Source organism: Symphalangus syndactylus, chromosome 5 (genome assembly GCF_028878055.3).
Source record: "Symphalangus syndactylus isolate Jambi chromosome 5, NHGRI_mSymSyn1-v2.1_pri, whole genome shotgun sequence".
NCBI classification, from domain to species: Eukaryota; Metazoa; Chordata; class Mammalia; order Primates; family Hylobatidae; genus Symphalangus; species Symphalangus syndactylus.
This window is the reverse complement of record NC_072427.2, coordinates 6,571,433-6,589,728: the sequence shown is the minus strand read 5'-3', so window position 1 is coordinate 6,589,728 and position 18,296 is coordinate 6,571,433. Positions and strand designations below refer to the sequence as shown.

Sequence of the window (18,296 nt, the reverse complement as noted above, 5' to 3'; positions counted from 1 at the left end):
TGTGGTGCGGGGATGGCGTGGGCTGTGGTGGGGGGGTGGCGTGGGCTGTGGTGGGGGGGTGGCGTGGGCTGTGGTGGGGGGTGGCGTGGGCTGTGGTAGGGGGGTGGCGTGGGCTGTGGTGGGGGGGTGGCGTGGGCTGTGGTGGGGGGGTGGCGTGGGCTGTGGTAGGGGGGATGCACGGAAGAGCAAGGACTCCGGGAAGGACTGGAACAACATGCAGAGCCACAGGAAAGACGCTTTGTCCTTGCCTGGAATTCTTACGCCTTTCTAAAGGATCAACTTATACAGAGGGGTAGAGCAGATCGGATGCGATTCTTTTGGGTCATAGTAGTCAGAAGTGTGGCACCCAGAGTTACCTGCAGGCTTTTGCTGAAAGCCATCCTGTGGCACAGCTGGGAATGACCCCTACAGCCAGGGACTGGGCAGAGAGGGTATCCAAACAGTGTGGCTGGTGAGCCCTGGTTTGTAGACCCCTGGCTTGGAACACTGGGGGTCCCAGGCAGGCATGGGCAGGGGGCAACAGGGGGAGCACATTGTGTGAAGGGTGAGCTGGGACAGCTTTGAGTAGGAAGCAGTAAAGGGACCCCTCTTAGCAGTCTGAAAAGAGTTACTCTGGTATTGGTGAGGTGGCAGGGGGCAAGGCTAGCTAGGAGGCCACTGCAATAGGCCTGAGCCAGAGCAGTGTCCACAGGGATGGACATGTGGGAATTTAAAACAAAGGACATGGGCTGGGTGTGGTGGCTCATGCCTGTAATCCCATCACTTTGGGAGGCCAAGGCAGGAGGATCACTTGAGGCCAAAAGTTCGAGACCAGCATAGTGAGATCCCATCTCTACAAAAAAGAAAAAGAAAAACAAAGTGACAGGACTTGGGGAGGTTCTGTCTATGGGCTGACTCTCAGGTTTCTCACTTTTGTAAAAATGGAGGAAGGTGGAGCCACTCATTGAGACACACAGGCCCCGGGCAGGAGCCGGGAGTCTGAGAAATGACCGCTGTCAATTGTGGGAGACTCTGGAGAAGGAGGAAGTGGTGCTCCCCACAGTCTGTTTCATGGAATACTAATAGCTGAACTAAACAGCTGTGCTACGGCCCGCTCTCAGCACTTTAAGATATTATTCCATTCCCTCTGGCACCTGCTGTCAGACTGTTATTCCCTCCAGGGTGCCTGTCTTTTTTCTGGTTGCTTTTAAGATTTCCTCTTCCTCCTTGATTTCTGTAGTTTCAATATGATGTCTGAGGTGTGGATTCACCTCTGTGCATTCTGTCACTCTCGTCTTCAATTCCTGCACATCCCCAGCCATGATCTCAATACATTTCCTCTTCCATTTCTTTGACTCTCATCTCTGGAGTGGCATTTAGACAAAAGTCAACACCTCTCAAACTCTGCCTTTTCTTAACTACACCTTTTTTTTGTTTTTTTTTTTTGTTTGTTTTTTTTGTGAGATGGAGTCTTGCTCTGTCACCCAGGCTGGGGTGCAATGGCGTGATCTTGGCTCACTGTAACATCCGCCTCCTGGGTTTAAGCGATTCTCCTGTCTCAGCCTCCTGAGTACTGAGATTACTGGCATATGCCACCACGCCTGGCTAATTTTGGTATTTTTAGTAGAGACGGAGTTTCACCATGTTGGCCAGGCTGGTCTCAAACTCCTGACCTCAGGTGATCCACCCATCTCATCCTCCCAAAGCGCTGGGATTACAGGCTTGAGCCAACACTTTCATTTTTAAAAAAGTTCCTTTGCCTTCTGGGTACAATTCTTCCCTCTTCCACGTAACTTCCCCGTTCACGAGCCCTGTGTTGAATTCCTTTGTCTCTCGCACTTACCCAGGGCTTTGAGGTTTTCATTGTAACCACTTGGCTTGTCAATTATAAATTTTTTGCTTGTTCTTTTCTCTGTCTACTTGATTTTGTTTTATGATTTCCTGCTCTTTGATCTTTTTGAACATCCTAAAACAGCTGTGTAAGTCTAGCTCACATAAGCCACTGGCCTTGTGCAGATAGACACGGCCGTTCATCCTGACCAGCCAGCTTGGTCTGGACAGAGAGAGCCACACAGGACTCCTCAGTGGTCTGACCTGTCAACACACTCAGAAAGCACAGGCCATGCCATCAGGAAGTGATATTTGGGATGAGTGCAATGTCAGAGGCACGAAGTTCATTTGAGGGAGGAATTCAAACCTTGAGAAGTTGGCTTTGCTGAGTTAGATCAGAAAGACAGCGGATCTGATTTCTCTTTGGGCAGAGGTTTGTTTACTCTGTATTCAGAGCCAACGGCCATATTAGTTTTGAACCACTTAAATATTTTTCCACATTTGGGCAGAGTCACTCATTTCCAAGAGAAGGGCACAGTAACATACTGTTATGACTCTCTGAGGACAGGGACTGTGCATTCATCCTTCATCCCCTACCCTGTATCTTCCACACTGCTCAATAAAAGTTTATTGACTTACATTGTAAAACAGTTGTTTAATATGAGTCACGATATAAATTTTTATATACCATAACTTAACATTTTCAGATGGGTGTTGCAGCCGCTTTGGGAGCCTCTGTCTTAATTGAGTAATGGGGCCATTGCTGCAGACGTTGCAGGAACCTCATTGAAATTGCTCTATGGCCATTAGACATGAGCCACAGGAGACTGTCCCACGTCAACTTTGTGGCCACACTTCACATGTATGCACTGTGTGTATGTATATATGTCCGGGTAGGTATACACAGAATAAAGATACAATGTTCTAACGTAACATGGATATATTACATTCTTATTTTGTTAGAGAAAATATTGGCAAAACCCACTAACATCTCAAACTAACACCACTGCAACATTTGCAACACCCTCTCTTCCCTTCCTGTATCCCAATTTAATAAAATGGCATTTGGCTCCCACTGAGGTTTTAAAATCTCTCAGTATTTGATAGGTCAACAGTTATAATCATATGTTGACTTTGCAATATACTATTTTAATGATGTGTTAATACAGAGCAATCCTTGGATGGGATTTCCAGAACTGCTGTTTTATAACTATCAACTGGCATGTTAAAACTAACCTCAGTGGAGAGAAAGCCAATTGCTGGGGACACATCGTGAGCCAAAGGATTGTTGAACGTGTGACTGGCACACACAGAAATAAGTTGGAAGTGAGCACGCAGAGACCTCTAAAACTTCTAAAGAACAGTCTGCAACGATCCTGGGTGGGTAGTTTGCAAGTGAATTTTTAAGGGGTACTTGGTATTCTAAAGGCTCAGTAGAAACACAGCTCTTAGGGCAGCCCCCAAGGCCCCAGGGATCTATGAGCTGACCCTCTGTGGAAGTTTCTGCATCTATGATGGGGCCAAGTCAGAAGTGGATAATCCTCTTAAATTGGAGAAGGTGGGAAATAATGCAGGAAATGGAAAGGGAGGGAAGAGCGAAGGAGAGATGGATGTAGGGAGGGAGGAGAGAATAAATACTGACACGAGAAAGAGGCAGAAAAGTGAGAGGGTAAGATTGGGTGCATGGAAAGAAAATTTCGGAGACAGAGACAGGGTGGGTAGGAAAGAGCTGGTTGTTGGAGACTTCAGGGACCCTGTTATTTTCCCTGAGCCTGATCACAGCAGTGCTGGGCTGTAGGTAAATATGGGTGACGGTGGGATCTGTGGCAGCCCTGTTAAGGGCTCACGTTTATCCTGATGGCTCTGCCAGGAAGGAGTTTTGTTTTGGCTTTACTGGGCTCTATCTAACAACGAACTCTTTGGTTTGTTTTTGTTTTTTTGAGACAGAGTCTTGTTCTGTCACCCTAGCTGGAGTGCAGTGGCACCATCTCTGCTCACTGCAAACTCCGCCTCCCAGGCTCAAGCGATTCTCCTGAGTAGCTGAGATTACAGGCACGCACCACCATGCCGGGCTAATTTTTTGTATTTTTAGAAGAGACAGGGTTTTGCCGTGTTGGCCTCAAATGATCTGCCCGCCTCAGCCTCCCAAAGTGCTGGGATTACAGGTGTGAGCCACAGCACCAGGCCTCCAACAAACTCTTTGATTCACTGGGTCCTTTACCTTCTTTTTGCTAAAATGGGATGGATTCCCCCAGACATAAGCGTCTAGTCTTTTCCAGGGGAAATCCCAGTGTTCTCCTGAGAATTTCTAGGAGGAAAATCTTCCTATTTCTTGGTCTTTTTTAATTTCTAGACAGGGTCTCTATCACCCAAGCCGCAGGGCAGTGGCGTGATCATGGCTCACTGCAGCCTCAACCTCCTGGGCTCAAGCAATCGATCCTCCCACCTCAGCCTCCCAAGAAGCTGGGACTACAGGAGTATACCACTACACCTGGCTAATTGTTTATTTTTCTGTAGAGGTGGGGTCTTGCTATGTTGCCCAGGCTGGTCTTGAACTCCTGGTTCCAAGCGATCCTCCTGCCTCGATCCTCCTCCTGAAGTGCTAGGATTATAGGTGTGAGCCACCATGTCTGGCCTGGCCTTCTCGGTCATGTTTTGATGTTGTCCCCTGAAATGCTGTGGCTGCTCAGGCTCTGAAAGGAGATGTCTTTCTGAGGTGGGCTTCCAAGCCACGGGGACGACAAGTTCACAGTGCACGAGGCATGACAGTGGCCCCTGGTTAAGGAAATCCCACAGTGGGTGAGCTCCCATGTCATGCTGGGTCCCAGCTGGCACGCGGGCTTGTCCCGACGATACCATGAACCATGCGGTTAGAACTTTTATTCTAGAGACGCCAGATGGTGGCGCCACATCAGGCTTTTCAAAGATCCTCTCCAGACCATGAATGTTCTGCCTTCTGAGTCATCACTTTCCTATTCCACAGATAAAATGAAAAGGCGAGAAAACAGCTTCTATCACCATGACAGCCACCTGGAAACATCTATCTCTGCTGGCAAGGGGGAGCATTTGGAAAATGGTAAAAGCATCTTTTCCTTATTGATTTGCATCTGGTTGTCCAAATGTCTGTATCACTTGAGGTATAAGCTAAAAAAATTACTACAGTATGTTTGGCTATGTGCGGTGGCTAACGCCTGCAATCCCAGCACTCTGGGAGGCTGAGGCAGGTGGATCACTTGAGGTTAGGAGTTTTGAGACCAGCCTGGCCAACATGGTGAAACCCTGTCTCTACTTAAAATACAAAAATTAGCCAGGGATGGTGGTATGCATCTGTAATCCCAGCTACTTGGGAGGCTGAGGCAGGAGAACTGCTTGAACCTGGGAGGTGGAGGTTGCAGCGAGCCGATATGGTGCCACTGCACTCCAGCCTGGGAGACAGAGCAAGACCCCGTCTCAAAAAAAAAAAAAAAAAGGTTAGTGTATGTTTTTATTACCCAGTATAAACATGTCCTGGTACAATCTTTAGCTTATCCGAAAATAATGTAAGCAATAGAATGGGAACTAACAAAGGTTAAGTATATTCACGTAGTGGGTGCACATGCTGGCACCAGGGCTTCGGTGACACAAAAGTGCCACATGAGTTCCATGTGTGGGGAGCTTGCTTTCTAGATGGGAAAGTGACACTACACAAGCAAAAACGTTAATAATTCTGGGTTGTGACAAGTACTGTCATAACCCAGTGATTAAAGACAGCAACCATGACTGGGAGGCCATGTTAGCTGGATGCTTGGAACAGCTGTGTGAGGGGTCACGTGGGGGCTGAGACATGACGGATGCAGAGATTTCAGCAGTGGAAAGACCCGTGGGATGTGAGATAGGAGCGTTACCTACGTGGGGAGCAGCACCTGCTGAGGCCCGAAGGCGGGGAAGAGGGCGGAAGGCTCGCAGACAAGAAAGGAGACTGGCTGGGCATCCTGTGCGGGAAGGACATGGTAGGTGAGGAGGGAATGGGGGTCTGAGAGGACCACAGGGGTGAGAAGCTATCAGAGGGTGCTAAGCAGGGAATGCCACTTATGTTTTTATTGTGACTTACGTTTTTCCGATATTACCCTGGCTAGGGTGTGGAGAGTGTGTTGGAGGGAGATGGTCAGAAAGTGTGATAGTCTGAACGTTTGTGTCTTCCCAAAATTCAGATGTTGAAACTTAATCCTCAGTGCAGTGGTGGTGGGAGGTAGGGTCTCTGGGAGGTGATCAGGCCAGGAGGGTGGAGCCCTCATGAATGGGCCTAGAGTCCTTACTAAGAGAACCCAAAGAGAATGTTCGCCCCTTCTACCATGTGGGGACACAGTGAGAAGGCAGAAATCTCTCAAGCAGGGTAGGAGCCCTCACCACACACTGATTCTTCTGGTACCTTGGTCTTCCAGCCTCTGGAACTGGGAGCAGTGTGTCTCTGTTTATACATTTCCCAGGCTAAGGTGTTTGTTATAGCAGCCCTAAGGGACTACGACAGGAAGTTACTGCGGGGTCCTGGCGAAATGTCTGTGACTTGGCGCAGAGCCACCGCGTGGCAGTGAAGATAGGGAGAAGTGGGCAGATTAGAGACATCCTTTGGAGGTAGAACCAATGGTATTTGTGGCTGAATTGGGTTGAGGATAGGAAGGGAAACCGGGGAAAGAAAGGTGACTTTGATGTTTTGATAACAGACATTAGTTGGTTAGTAGTGCCATTTACTGATTTGGGGAAGCCACAGTTAATTGGGAATTGTCAAAATCTAAGTTTAAGGCATCTGGTGTATGGTGTGGTGTGCCACACAGATCCTCCTTCAGGACTGAGGGCTGTCCCCAGCTGCCAGGAGTGGTGGCTGCTCACAGCGGAGTCTGTCCCCAGTACCCTCTCAGCAGAAGATAGCGAACTCTCAAGATGGCATTCGTCCTGTGCCATACGAAGCCCTGTCACCTTGCCTCTGTTTGAGACAACTGTTCCACTCTACAGCTCCCCATGGTCCCCACCTGTGCCAAATCCTTTCTTCCTCATCACAAGATTCCCGAGGGTACCTCTCAATCAACCTCCCCACAAGCCTCCATCTCAGACTGGCTCCTGAGAACGCAAACTAAGGCAGCTGGTGCCAGGAGTTGGTCCTATAGGAAGCAGACCCTAAAATAGGACTTTGGAGCTGCCATCAGCTGCCAGCTGGATACAAGGACCGTCCCGCCCCGCACCCCCCCTCACCAACCTCCCAGGAGGGAAGCCTCTGGCATCTGTATGGGCAACGATTAAGCCTTCACTGATGGTGCAATAGCTCAGTCATCTGAAAGATACTGAAAGAAATTCCAAGGCAAAGAAATTAAGTGGCTGTTGCCAGTGTTAGTGATGCATTGGAGAAAGACAATAAAAATGCTGCAGATGATTAATCACTAATTTAAGGTGAAGTGTGAAACGAGGCCCTTATGTCTTAAGAGGGCAGAAAGAGTTGAGGATCAGGCCAGGCTTTAATGGTAATGACTACAGAAGCTTCAGAGAAGGTTGAATTCTCAACCCCAGGAAGTCGGCTACATGCAGGTCACAATCCTGATTACGAAGGAGTGGGGCTCTGGGATTGGAAGGGGGATACCTCAGTAAATGCCCTAAAAACTGTGAAACCCCACATTCTCTAGACGCTTTCCAGCCTGCAGAAGTGGCCCTCTCTTCCCTATTAAAGCTATCTATCTCTGCTCCCTTGCTTAAAGACGATACCGAGGCCTGTGCCTTGTAAGATAATACAAATGCTCCCCCACCTCCCCTCCTGGCCACCAGACAGATTCCTAAGTCACAATATAACTCAGGTGGAGGGGAAAGGAACCGGATCCCGAAGGAGCTGCAGGCCCTAGCAAGGACGGACACGCAGATGCCAGGAGAATGTACCAGACCGGATCGGAGGTGCCGGATAAGGAACGGTGGACATGAAGGTAGAAGGGGGAATTCTACCTATTGCAGCTGGAGTTCTCTGCATGGATTTAACTCCCTCCCGAGGACCCTGGGAGACAGATGGCTCATAGGATCTTGGGGACAGTGATGGTCTCGCAAAGTGCAGTAGAAGTGTTATGGTAGGGGCTGGGCATGGTGGTTCACGCCTGTAATCCCAGCACTTTGGGAGGCTGAGGTAGGTGGATCACCTGAGGTCAGGAGTTCAAGACCAGCCTGGCCAACATGGCGAAACCCCATCTCTACTAAAAATACAAAAATTAACCAGGCGTGGTGGTGGGCGCCTGTAATCCCAGCTTCTCAGGAGGCTGAGGCAGGAGAATCACTTGAACCCGGGAAATGGAGGTTACAGTGAGCTGAGATTGCACCACTGCACTCCAGCCTGGGTGACAGAGCGAGACTCAGTCTCAAAAAAAGAGAGAAGTGTTTTTGGTAGGTAGAGACAGAGGGTTCAGAAGAGTCAGGCTGGGCCTGCTGGGGAGGATATTCTTTGTAAGGCTACAACACCTTCCCAGCCCCCATCTGATGTTCCATAGGCGGGTCTGAGGGAAACTCCTCCATTTCCCAAAGCAGTGAGGAGGTCCAGCTGAAAGGGCAGCAGCATTGTGGAGAAGTTCCAGCAGAACCGTCCCCTGTAGGTCATGGCTGACAGCAGGGGATGCTGTGCAGAACTGGGCTCCCTGATAGCAATGAGGCTAATAGGATCACAAAATAAAGCCACATGGTGAGCCCTTCACAGTCAGAAAGAGGGTGGGTGTAAGATCATGATGAGCAGCAAGGTCAGAGAAGCAGCAGGGGGGCCTGACCTACAGATGGGGGTTGGAAATAGTTAATAGAGCCCTACTAGGGCAAGACAGATGAGCAGCCAACTTCCCACCTATAACTCAAATCATTGTACACTTATAGTATTACTCAGTTTACACATTGAATAAAAAAGGGTGATCACAAGAGCGACCATCCTGTCAAACATGGTGTCTTGCTCAGTTTCCAGTCTGAGCCGGTTTTCATGCCCAGAGTCCATTGACTGAAGGAGAGGCTGGGTCCCAGGGAGAAGGGTATAAATTAACTGCCCCCAATCTTTCCTCAAAGGAACCTACAACCATTTACTTGTGGGAGAGAAATATACTCAGACATTTAGAGGACTGTTGCACACAGGATCCAAGTTGACACGGATACCCCCGACACTGAGTGTCACTGTGGATCCAAGTTGACACGGATACCCCCAACACTGAGTGTCACTGTGGATCCAAGTTGACACGGATACCCCCGACACTGAGTGTCACTGTGGATCCAAGTTGACACGGATACCCCCGACACTGAGTGTCACTGTGGATCCAAGTTGACACTGATACCCCGGACACTGAGTGTCACTGTGGATCCAAGTTGACACGGATACCCCGGACACTGAGTGTCACTGTGGTCCCTGTTTCAGAGTGACGGGGAATGGAGTTCACATGATGGGCCTGGTCCAGGTTTGGTTCACAGTGGGTCTGGTGGGTCCATGAAGCCTCCCAGTGATGGTTTCCCCCTCCCTAAATGTGTACTGGTAATGGGTGGACTTGGTCCTTGGCCTGTAGGGTAAAGAGCTACTGTAATGGGGAGGGCCAAGTGGAAGCCTGTGAAACTGCCTCCCTCGCCCCGGGTGCATAGAGCACCCTTGACATAACTAACTCCATCTTAGAAAAGGACTGCATTATATATTTCTTTTTTCTTTTCTTGAGATGGAGTCTCGCTCTGTCCCAGGCTGGAGTGCAGTGGCATGATCTCGGCTCACTGCAACCTCCGCCTCCCGGGTTCAAACTATTCTCCTGCCTCAGCTTCCTAAGTAGCTGGGATTACAGGCACGTGCCACCATGCCTGGCTAATTTTTTTGTATCTTTAGTAGAGATGGGGTTTCACTATGTTGACCAGGTTGGTCTCGAACTCCTGACCTCATGATCTACCCGCCTTGGCCTCCCTCCATTATATATTTCATAGGGCACTTTGCCAACAAGGATGAGATGTTTTGCTTAGGAAACAAATAAATTAAGACTGCATCCAACCAGATAAGGTCACAAATAAGCATATTCTTCTATTTAATACTATCAGTTAGCTCACCAGAGGACTCTGAGACCATAAAAGAACACCCCTTCAGCAGCTTCAACTGGCCATCTTAACTGACCCCGTCTTGCAGCCACTTATGAGAAGAACTTGGCATCTGCCTCCAAAGGCTCTGCCATATCGAAGGCTCTTCCTTGCAAGGCCAATGGACCGGCCAGCCCAGCCCAGGACTCCCTTTTGTCTTACTTCCCCTGGCCTGGTTGGTGAATTCTTTCAATCTTTTTCTCTTGATGTTAAATGTTACTTTGTTTACTGTAGAATGTTTAATCTGTAACACTTATATAGTGGCTATGTATATTATTATATATATATTTTTTCTGAGGCTGAGTCTAGCTTTGTCACCCAGGCTGGAGTGCAGTGGTGTGATCTCAGCTCACTGCAACCTTCACCTCCCAGGTTCAAGCGATTCTCCTGCCTCGACCTCCCAAGTAGCTGGGACTACAGGCACCTGCCACCATGCCGGGCTAAGTTTTGTATTTTTAGTAGAGACAGGGTTTCACCACGTTGGCCAGGCTGGTCTTGAATTCCTGACCTCAGGTGATCCACCTGCCTTGGCCTCCCAAAGTGCTGGCATTATAGGCGTGAGTGACTATGTATACTATTATGCGTGGTTTGCAATATTGACTGACCCGCGGAGGGGCTTGAGCCTGGTGCCCATGGCTCTGACTACCAGCTGAACAGGTGGACCATGTAGAAAGATACAAATGTTTGTGGACCTGGTTATCTTTAATCTTGCACCACTCATGACACCACACCAGGCAAGACAGTAAATCAATAGCAATGTTGCAACCCAGTGAGAATAGCATATTTGAATGTCATTGTTAAAGACCTAAAGGATGCTGCTGTGGTTGTCCCCATCATATTCCCATGCAATTCCTCAGTCTGGCCTCTACAAAATTCAGAGTGGATCCTCTCTGACCACAGCGGACTACTGCAATTTTATCCACGAATGGGCCCCAAACTGCTGTGCCAGGTGTGATGTCTTTGCTAGAGCAAACTAACATGATTCAGATGCAAGGAAGATGGCCAGTGACCGGGGAAGGCATTCATTTCCATCCATATCAGAAACGAAGAGTGGGGCCAAGGAAGTGTGACAGACACAAGTTTCCACTTGTTTTCCCCGGGGCTGATGTTAATTCTCTCTCTGTTATGATATAGCCTGAGAGGGCCTGGATTGTAAAGACTCTCCCAAGAACTTGGACTGATCCACTGTATCTGTGACATCATGTTAATCAGACCAGATGAGCAGGAAGTAGCAAGTAGACTAGAGGCCGTGGTAGGACACTTGGACTCTAGGCTGGGGGAGAAAAGCCCTATGAAAATTCGAGGGCCTTTTTTTTCTTTTGTTTTGTTTTTGAGATGGAGTCTTGCTCTGTCACCCAGGCTGGAGTGCAGTGGCGTGATCTCGGCTCACTGCAACCTCTGCATCCCGGATTCAAGCAATTCTCCTGCCTCAGCCTCCCAAGTAGCTGGGACTACAGGTGCAGGCCACCACACCCAGCTAATTTTTGCATTTTTAGTAGAGATGGGGTTTCACCATGTTGGCCAGGATGGTCTTGATCTCTTGATCTCCTGACCTCATTATCTGCCCGCCTTGGCCTCCCAATGTGCTGGGATTACAGGCATGAGCCACCATGTCCAGCCCAAGGGCTCATTTTATCAGTGAAGTTTGTAGGAGTCCAGTAGCTGGGGGCGTGTCAGGACATGCTCTCCGAAAGGAAGGACACTTTATTGAATCGTGCCTCCCCTATCATTAAGAATGAATCATAATATGCCAAAAGCCTCTTTGGCTCCTGGAGGCAGTCTAAGGAGAATCGTCCCCTGGCAGTAGGACTGAGCCTAATGGAATTGGCACCATGTGCCAGACTGGACGTCAGCTGCTGGACGGTGTCTGTCATGTGCCTTCCCTGTCCCTCCTTTTAAAATAGGGAATATCTGCAGTGGTTGTCTTATGCCGTTGCCACCATCTCTCTTGAGCCTCTGGGTGGAGGGGAGTCTCTCTTGAGTTCACAGGGTTTTAGAACCAGTGCTCAAGGGCCCGTGCCTGGGGAACCACGCTGGACGAGCCACATTCGCACCTGATTCAGGGGATGCGGTCCTGAGCCTGATGCTGAAAGGAGATGAGACTTTAAAGCTGGGGTGGGGGAGGGGTGAGTGTATCTTACATGTGTGAATATGAAGGTTAATTTTATATATCAACTTGCCTGGGTTAAGGGATGCCCAGATGGCTGGTAAAACATGATTTCTGGAAGTGTCTGTGAGGCTGTTTCTGGAAGACATGAGTGGTCTGAATCCATAGACTGAGTAAAGAAGATCCACCTCCACCAAGGTGGGTGGGCACCGTCCAATCTGCTGAGGGCCCGAATAGAACAGGAAGGCTGAGGAAGGGTGAATCTGTGCTCCGCTGGAGCTGGACCAGCCATCTTCTCCTGCCCCCAGAGCTCCAGGTTCTCCGGCCTTTGGACTGAGACTGAATTGCAGGGGCAGCTTTCCTGAGTCTCCCGCTGGCAGAGAGCAGATGGCAGTACTTCTTGGCCTCCAATCATCATGTGAGCCAATTCCCACGATAAATCTCCTCTTATCTATTCTCTTGGTTCCATTTCCCTGGAGAACCCCGATTAATGCAGGGGATGTGTGTGAATCTTCTAAAAATGGCCCTAACGATATTTCCCACTCCACCTGCTCTTCCAGAACCCTGACACCACCCCCAGCAAGAGGTGGCCTCTTTGTCCCCTCCCCTTAAACTCGGGTGAGTCTTTGTGCCTGCCTTGCTCTTACGGTGTGGTGGGAGTGATGCTGTGGAACTTTCGAGTTGTCACAAGAGGTTGTGCAGCTCACTCTTGGCATGTTTGCCACCAAAATCCCACCATCCCTTGGAGAGGCCCCTTGCAGGTGTCCCGGCTGATGGTCCTAGCTGAAGTTCTGACTGACAGCTGTCATCAGCGGCCACCGGTGCAAGACTATAGCCCTCCTGACCCTTCCAGCCTCTACTTGTCCTTTGAGCCACCCCAGCAGAGGTGAGCTGCCCTCACCAAACCCCCTGCTCAAATTGCAGATTTAGGACAACTATGAAGTGCCATCTTAGTCCCAAACTTCCCGGGGGATCGAGTGTATGCACGTGGAGACTCATGCGTGAGTACAGAGGTGGGCCGGGGTGGCTGTCAGGGCCCAAAATATTCACTTGGAAGATAAGAGAATGTACGTGGTGTAAAAAGTCTTGAGTCCAGGTAATACGACCTAGGGAGAAAGTACATAGAAAAGGGTGGAAGGCTGAGCTTGGGGCACTCCATCACCAGCTGGATGGCGGGGAGAGGGGAGGAAAGGCAGCAGTGTGTGGTGCCTGCAGAGGGGCTGTGTCAAAGGGGAGGGCTGCCGGGAGCTGGGGAACAGGACACTAGGATGTCCACGCAACCTGATGCCATGAAGTCATTGGTGACCTGTCAAGAAGAGTGTTACTGCAGAGCAGAGGGTGAAAGCCAGGGGAGTTCATGACCGGAGCTGAGGCGGTGTGTGGAGCGCTGCTGGGGAAGGGGGCGGTCAAGTGATGGTGAGAGGGCTGGCTTTCCAGAAGGGCCGGGCACTGCTTCCGTGTCAGGCAGAGAAGGTGGACACACATGCAGGCAGGTTAGTACCTGGAAGCAGAAATGCAAGGGCTTTTGCTGAGACCTTTTACAGAGAGAGGGTGCTGCAGTAAAAGCTTCCAACCCCAGCCCGTCTAATCTGTGTCCAGAAGGTCAGTCAACAAACCCACCGAGGACATCCTGACCTTTCCCTCTTCGGAGCTCTGTTCCTCTGGCTCATTCCCAGCTGTGCGCGTCTCCGGGCTTCTCTGCCCCATGGGGCTGTGGGCTCCTGAGTAGGACTTCTGTTCCTTTGCATTCTCTGTGGTTCTAGGAAGTGCTTGGTCCCTGACAGATGCCTCCTCAGCACTTGCGGATGGAGAGCTTGTCAATTTCATCTAACCGGAATCACTGGGGCCATCCAGGAATCAAAGCGGCTCATGAAGAAATTCCATGCAAACAGGGCTCTTAAAAGCCAACCTGCCAGAAAGGGTAGAATGGAGGAAGGACGAGAGGGTTCTAACACGTCCTGGAGGCAGGTGGGTGATGGTTCTTGAGAACCATCTTGAGGACCCATGGTTACACAAACCACGGGTTTTCCAGTGACCAGGGGGCTGGGGGCAGTGTGTTGTCTAATTATTTTTTTTAGTGAGATTTCTGGGTGCTACACCAGTTTTTTTTTTTCCTTAGATAGGGTCTTGCTTTGTTGTCCAGGCTGGAGTACAGTGGCACAATCACAGCTCACTGCAGTCTCCAACTCCTGGGCTCGAGTGATCTTCCCGCCTCAACCTCTCCCGCCTCAGCCTCCTGAGTAGCTGGGAGGGACTACAGGAGTATGCCACCACACCCACCTAACTTTAGTAGACAGGGGTCTCACTATTTTGCCCAGGCTGGTCAACTCTTGGCCTCAAGCCTCCCATGTCAACTTCCCAAAGTTCTGGGATTACAGGTGTGAGCTGCTGCGCCTGGCCTGCTTTAGTCTTAATAGAGGGCTCTAAGGTCGTGAGTGTGGAGGTTTCTCCTGACTCCAGGAGATGGACTCCCCATCCCTGTAAGCTGTGACATGTGTGTTCCATGTCAGGCCCAGATGGGATCCAAATGGCTGTGGTTGTTCCCACTGTGGTGGTGTGGAACCCTTGTCCTGTCTGCAGTGCTGGGGGATGTGCAGGGCCGGGACTTGCCGTCACATCTGCTGGCAGAGGGAAGCTGAGAGGGCTGTTGGCAGGGTTGTGGGGTGGGGGTAGCGGGTGGAGAGTTCACCGTGGCTCTCCAGCCAGCATGGCCAGGGCTGCACCCTGCAGCACAGGTCTCGGAGCACAGGCCACTCTGCCAGTGAGGTGGCTGCTCTACATCACATGCACAGGCTCACAGCACAAATGAATGTCAGACCCTCATGTCCCCACCCAGGGTTTTGCAACCACAAAGAGATGAGGCCGGGACTGAATGAAAGATATGTTAGCGCTCGCTCAGGGAGATGCAGCCATCCATCCCCTCGAACTGCATTTCCCAGTGACCTCTGACACCACCTCCAGCTGTGGCCAGCAGGGTCCCCGCAGCCAAGTCCCTGGCAAGCCTGGTGGCCGCCACAGTGGGGAAGGACACAGCCTCCCCGTCAGCCCTTGAGGACTGGCTTTTGTCTTTCACTTCACAGACAGCTTAAAAACGTTATGGAAAAACATTTTATTACAAATATTCCACTTGCTTCCAATGAAATGATTAATTTTTCATGTATAATGGCGTCCAATGTTTGTCTTGTTTTTTTTTTTCTTTCAAAACCAGCACCAAAAAGTAAAACAAAAATACCATGGGTACAGTATGTAATGCAAGTTAACTAATGGAAAATATATACATTCGACTCTGAAATGAAAAAAGAACGATCGTATTGCCATCGAGGCTCTTTCTTCCTGCATTCGATCATATCAAGCAATGGTCAACGGAGACGGTTTCATTTTGCACCAATCAAAATAGCACCATAGGATCGTGAGACTCTAGTTAGTAACACGTGTGCAAGCACAAAAGTACAGTACTTGAGGGGACAGTACAGAGTATTGTTAACAATACAGAAACATCACTGCTGTGATCAGAGTCTAGTGGATTTCACGATAAGCTGAAAGGCCGGGCGCGGTGGCTCACTCCTGTAATCTCAGCACTTTGGAAGGCCGAGGCGGGCGGATCACGAGGTCAGGAGATCGAGACCATCCTGGCTAACATGGTGAAACCCCGTCTCTAGTAAAAATACAAAAAAGTAGGCGGGCATGGTGGTGGGCGCCTGTAGTCTCAGCTACTGGGGAGGGTGAGGCAGGAGAATGGCCTGAACCCGGGAGATGGAGCTTGCAGTGAGCTGAGATCGTGCCACTGCACTCCAGCCTGGGCAACAGAGGGAGACTCTGTCTCAAAAAATAACAAAAAGATGAGCTAAAAGAGCTCTGAAGATGCAGACTTTAGGGGAACTAATGGGAGTGTCTGACAATAACCCAATCAATCCTTTTCATTCTGAGGGTGTGGGGCCCTTGCCAGGGTGATGCGGGCATAGCTGGAGGCACCAGGGCCCATGCAGTAGACCAAGCTAAGGCTTCCTTAGTGAGCTCGCCTGGCTCTGCTCCTTGGCTGCAAAAGTCTAAATGTCTTTCGGTGAATTAACAGTTCATTTGGGGATGAAGAAAATTGAACCTCAGCTCCCCCAAAATTTTGAGGGCTTTGTGACAATGGGAATTCACGGGAGTCCGCTGGTGGCCAGGCCTGAGCGGGAGGACAGTGGTCTGCACAGGCCCCGGGGCGAGGGTGGGCCGCTCCATCCTGACACTCTCTGTTCCTTCCACAGAGCACCCACGGAAGTTTCTCAACACTTCTCGTCGGTTCAAGTGGAAGTGAGTAAATTCCCTGACATCCCTACCGCTTCCCTGCCTCTGGGGTAGTAAAAACAAAAACACAGCTCGTAAGACAGGGTGGAGAAGGCAGAGGCGCCTCTTTCTGATTTAAGCTAACTCTACTGTTGTGACATCTAACAAAACAAAACACAACACAGAAACACAGCACCAATAAATCAAGAAGCACTGGGGGATGATCCCATGGAAGTCCAAGTGAGACCTTCTGTCGGACACCAGGGAGGAGTGTTTCTTATGGTAAAGTCCTAGAACATAAGCACCCATGAAATGCCCACCGAGCTGGTGAGCAAAACAGGCCACCTGGCATCTAGGGTCCCTGTCCCCAGCCTGCCCGGCCTCCTTGCAGGCAGGGTTCTACCATCCTCTGTGCTCTCAGAGGCCACTCTGCTCATCTGCTGTCAGGCGTGAGGGGGCTGCAGGAGGGAAGGACCTTCATCATGCATCATCCTTGCCCCACCAAGAAGATGGGTCAGTGATGACAGGCGTAATGATAATGGGTACCACAAAGTCTGGACTACAGGAAGGCTCGGCAGGTGTGCAGCAGTGCCAGCCAGATGGAGTTCCTCCCCTGGACCCAGCACATCAGGCTGCTCCGTGCCAGGATAGAGCAGTCAGGCCTTGCTCTACAGATCCTAGGCCTGGGCATGTGTCCTCAGCGGTCCCAAATGTCATCTTACCTTCAGATCAATGGCCACGGTCGGTAGAAAGCCACTGGGATGTGGTACGGCATCTCTAAGGTACCAAGCTTTACGAAGTGCGGGCCAGAGTGGATGCTCCCGGAAGGCAGGGCAGGTGCCCATCCGCCCCAGCGAAGCTGGCCCAAGCTTACCTTTGTCTTAGGAAGCAACCCCATCGCTGCAATTACCGTTTCTTATTTCACAGCACCTTGAAGAAAGGCCCTTCTGTTTCCCTACGCGGTGGACAGCAGAGCTCTGAAAATTCGATGCTTCCCCAAAACCAGACTCTCTTGGAAGTATGAACCGCGCGGCACTGGCGTCCTCGTTGGCATATATAGATTGACACTCTCAGGGACAAGACTTCCAAGGCAACATCTAGGAGTTGGAGACTATGTTGTCAGAGATGGGCATGGAGGCAACGTCCTGGTTCTCATGTGGTCAAGAAGGTAGATGAAGAGAAACGGGGGCTAAGCAGCCCGGCCCAGTCCTCTCCAGAGAAGCCATGGGCGGAGGCTCACCACCACCCGCCCCTCCCTCCAGGGTGTCGCCGGCTTTCAGAATAAAGCCTTTTCTCACATGTCTCGTTTTGGGGATGTTTCCTCCATGATATACCAAACACTGGAAATTCAAATGTCAAAAGCGAGCCAAGACAGGAACGCTAAATGATGTCTCTCTCTCGACGGTTGCCTGCCAGAGGTGCTTCCCTTCGAGGTCCCTGGAATCCTAGAAATTAAAGTTACTTTGTGACTCATGCCTTTTTCCTCGCTGTAGAAAGCCATCCAGTGGCTGTTAACAATATAGTAAGTACAGAAGCACGAATGGCAAACGCCAAGTCCACGCTCATGTTCTATGAGTTGGATTCTTGCAGCAGCCTCGTGGGGGTGGGTGGGTTTCAGACCTGAGTCTGAGCGACCCCCGGGACTGCACGTCACGAGCTCGGCGGGGGCTGGCGCATCTTGTTTGCATAGAAGTCCCTGCAGGTCTGGCAGCAGCGCTGGTACCACCGCATGTCCTGGCAGAGGCTCTTTTCTCGGATGACCCGGCAATACACCGTCCACTGGTCTCGTGTGCATTTGTAGGTCAGAGCAGCTAAGGGGACAGGAGGGAGAGAACACCCAGGGTCAGGGATGGCCTGATGCACGCATAGGGAGGGCTTGTGGTCTGCCCGTCTGGGTTCCCTCACTCTTGTGCACATGTCAATGCTTTGCACTGACTGATTAGGCCATGCCTCCTGCCAGGGCACTGGGGGTGCCACTTTCTGTAACAGGGATGCACCTTTGCATCCACACCCACCCACATGACAGAGC

General features: G+C 50.5%; 1 protein-coding gene and 1 long non-coding RNA gene across 2 annotated transcripts in view; one reads left to right on the top strand and one right to left on the bottom strand.

Moving 5' to 3' along the window:
* Positions 1–1,886: 1,886 nt before the first annotated feature.
* Positions 1,887–16,320, top strand: LOC129482001 (uncharacterized). Its single transcript, XR_008657562.2, has 8 exons — positions 1,887–2,702; positions 2,979–3,189; positions 4,793–4,885; positions 7,629–7,751; positions 12,307–12,416; positions 12,559–12,819; positions 12,923–13,966; positions 16,249–16,320. It is a non-coding gene; the product is annotated as an uncharacterized lncRNA (long non-coding RNA).
* ADAMTS17 (ADAM metallopeptidase with thrombospondin type 1 motif 17) overlaps positions 15,093–18,296 on the bottom strand; it is a 363,306-nt gene continuing 360,102 nt past the window's right edge. Inside the window, exon 22 of the mRNA XM_055277066.2 lies at positions 15,093–18,078. Within this exon, the coding sequence (XP_055133041.2) occupies positions 17,918–18,078 (161 nt within the window). The 3' untranslated portion in view covers positions 15,093–17,917. The remainder of the gene's footprint in view (positions 18,079–18,296) is intronic.